General features: G+C 39.4%; 1 protein-coding gene across 13 annotated transcripts in view; it reads left to right on the top strand.

The window, feature by feature from the left end:
• The window catches only part of LOC113817041 (extended synaptotagmin-2), a 28,042-nt gene that overhangs the window by 19,812 nt on the left and 5,730 nt on the right, over positions 1-2,500 (top strand). For all 13 annotated transcript variants that reach the window (XM_070145537.1, XM_070145535.1, XM_070145533.1 and 10 more), the window contains 5 exons: positions 129-343; positions 994-1,060; positions 1,423-1,568; positions 1,738-1,858; positions 2,251-2,421. In XM_070145537.1, coding sequence (XP_070001638.1) covers positions 129-343; positions 994-1,060; positions 1,423-1,568; positions 1,738-1,858; positions 2,251-2,421 — 720 coding nt within the window. The remainder of the gene's footprint in view (positions 1-128; positions 344-993; positions 1,061-1,422; positions 1,569-1,737; positions 1,859-2,250; positions 2,422-2,500) is intronic.

The following is a 2,500-nucleotide window of genomic DNA, read 5'->3' as shown; positions in this document are numbered from 1 at the left end:
AATAATAAGATAATAATCGCGAATTTGTGTCACGCTTCGCACCCCGTAATAAGACTTTTTTTTTATTAAATGTCGATCAGTAAATCAACCATAGAGTATCGTCATTTATAATCTCCTCTTCCTTGCAGCTGATCCGCCAGCTGTGGCCGAGCGCGGAGCAGTATGCAAATGAGCTGTGCAGAAACACCATTGGGCCGGCCCTCCGCTCGGCCCTCGAGGTGTACAAGCTCAAGTCCTTCCGCTTCGAGGAGGTCGAGCTCGGCCAGACGCCGCCGAGGTTTACGGGGATCAAGGTGTACGATGACCAGGCGCTGCCGGAGGTCGTCATGGATGTGGACTGCGAGTGAGGGCGTGGCGCTTCTGTTGTGTTGTTTGTTTATTTGTTTTTTTTTGTCATCAGTATTGTTATTGTTAGTTTTTATCATGATTGTTGTTGTTGTTGTTCTTTTGTATCGTTATTGTTGTTGGTGGCGGTATTATTCTTTGTTATCATTATCATCGTTATTATTATTATTGTTGATGTTATTTTTATCATCATTTTTTATCATAGCTGCTGTCATTATCATTTGGGCTTAAAGTCATGGGGAAAGTTTATATTCTTTCCCTCCTTTTTCACTATCCTTTCTCCATCTCTCTTTTCTCTCCAAATTTCTTTGATTTTTTCTTCATCTTCGTCTTTGTCTCGTCTAAATTTTAGCATTATATTAATTTATCCATTTAACTCCCCTTCTATTGTCATTATAATAAGGATAATTATGTCTATTATGATCATCATCGTCGTCATTGTTATTGTTATCATTATCACTATTATTATTATTATTATCATCATTACTGTTGTTATTCTTGTTGTTATTATTATTGTTGTTGTTTTTGTTGTTTTCCAGTTTTTTTTCTGCTTCTGTTTCTTCCTTCTTCACCCTCTCTTTCCCCTCCTTCCTAAAAGTATTAAGTTATGTGTCTAAGATATGTCACTTAAAAATGATATTTCACCAGGTATTTCGGTGACGGCAAGATCAAGGCGAGTATATCGGATATGCCAATCGGGATCGAAGATATGCAGGTACTGTCCCACCGTTTTGTGTTGAAATGGCTGTATTTTTTCGTAAGGTTATCTATTAATGATATTTAGTGTAGTTTTAGGTCCGTGGAGCCTGTCCTTATAGTTATGATTCTATTAAAGATTAAGGTTTCATGTGGAATTTCATTTTATAAAAGCTGTTTCGTACATACAACAACATCGAATATCCTAAGGTGATGAAGATTTAAACGATGTAAAAGTAATGATTAGGAAAGCTTTAAGCAGACCGATTTTATCAATGTAGTAGTATATGATCAAACTAAGAACGGAAATCACTCGTTATATTTCAGATTTATAGATCATGGCGAATAACTTTCAGGCGATCATTTTCCCCCTAATCACAGTTGAGTGGGAGGTTACGAATCGTGATGAAGCCTTTGGTGAAGGACCTCCCTCTGGTGGGCGGAGTTCACGTTCTGTTCCTTGGCAAGCCGAAGCTCTCGTACAATCTTACTGGTACTGCCAATGTCCTGGATCTGCCTGTAGTCAAGTGAGAATTTTCGTGTGATTTTTGTATTTAACTTTTCTTTGTTTTTCTTATTGTTTTATTATTTCTGGTGATTTTTATTGATGTTTGTGGCCATTTTTTGTGTTGATCGATTTACTGCAGCATGTAGGGAAGGGAGAGAGAATGACAATATTTCAACCTACTTTTCCAGGAGCATCTTGTATAGGGCGGTGGAGGAACAGGTTGAGCGGCTGATGGTGATGCCCAACAAGCTTCCCATACAAATAGTGAATAGTATTGACGTGGCTGACTTTATGTGTCCCGTTCCAAGTGTGAGTTTTAGGAGTTACGGATCGATGTTTTATAATGTGGGTAGGGGATATGTGGTAGAGGTGTATGTATAGGTATGTTGATTCCGTATTTTTCATTTTGTCGGTGCATGTCCGTGTGGAAAGATCGGTGAATTCCAATTTACAGTGCTTGTTTCGTGAAATCTTTGAATTACAAATTTAAAATAGTTCTTTAGCTCTTAGAATGGATGGGAGGAGATGGAAGGCACATATTGTAAATAAATTAATGCATTAGGGGACCAGTTTTTATAAAGAGAGAAAACGTAAACTAAATTCAGGTTGGTGAAACAAATGATAAGCAGAGATGACACGTTTGGCAGTAACAATTCTTTCGCATACCTGATCACAAGCTTTTCCTCTTGTTTCCCTCACAGGGCGTGGTGCGTCTCCACATCATTGAGGCGGAGAACCTCGCGAAAAAGGACATTGGGATTCTGAACATGAACAAGCCCGATCCTTACTGCATCATGCGCATTGGCTTGCAGAACTTCAAGACGGAGACCTTTAAGAACACGTCGAATCCGAAGTGGGACGCTTGCAAGGAGGTCGGTACTTGGGATGTGCAGGGTGCTCAAGTCTGGCTGTGCTAGATGGTCGGTGGAAGTGTGTGTTGTCTTACCTATG

Source organism: Penaeus vannamei, chromosome 34 (assembly GCF_042767895.1).
Source record: "Penaeus vannamei isolate JL-2024 chromosome 34, ASM4276789v1, whole genome shotgun sequence".
Taxonomy (NCBI): Eukaryota; Metazoa; Arthropoda; class Malacostraca; order Decapoda; family Penaeidae; genus Penaeus; species Penaeus vannamei.
The sequence above is the reverse complement of the archived record's forward strand: the minus strand, read 5'-3'. Positions and strand labels throughout refer to the sequence as shown.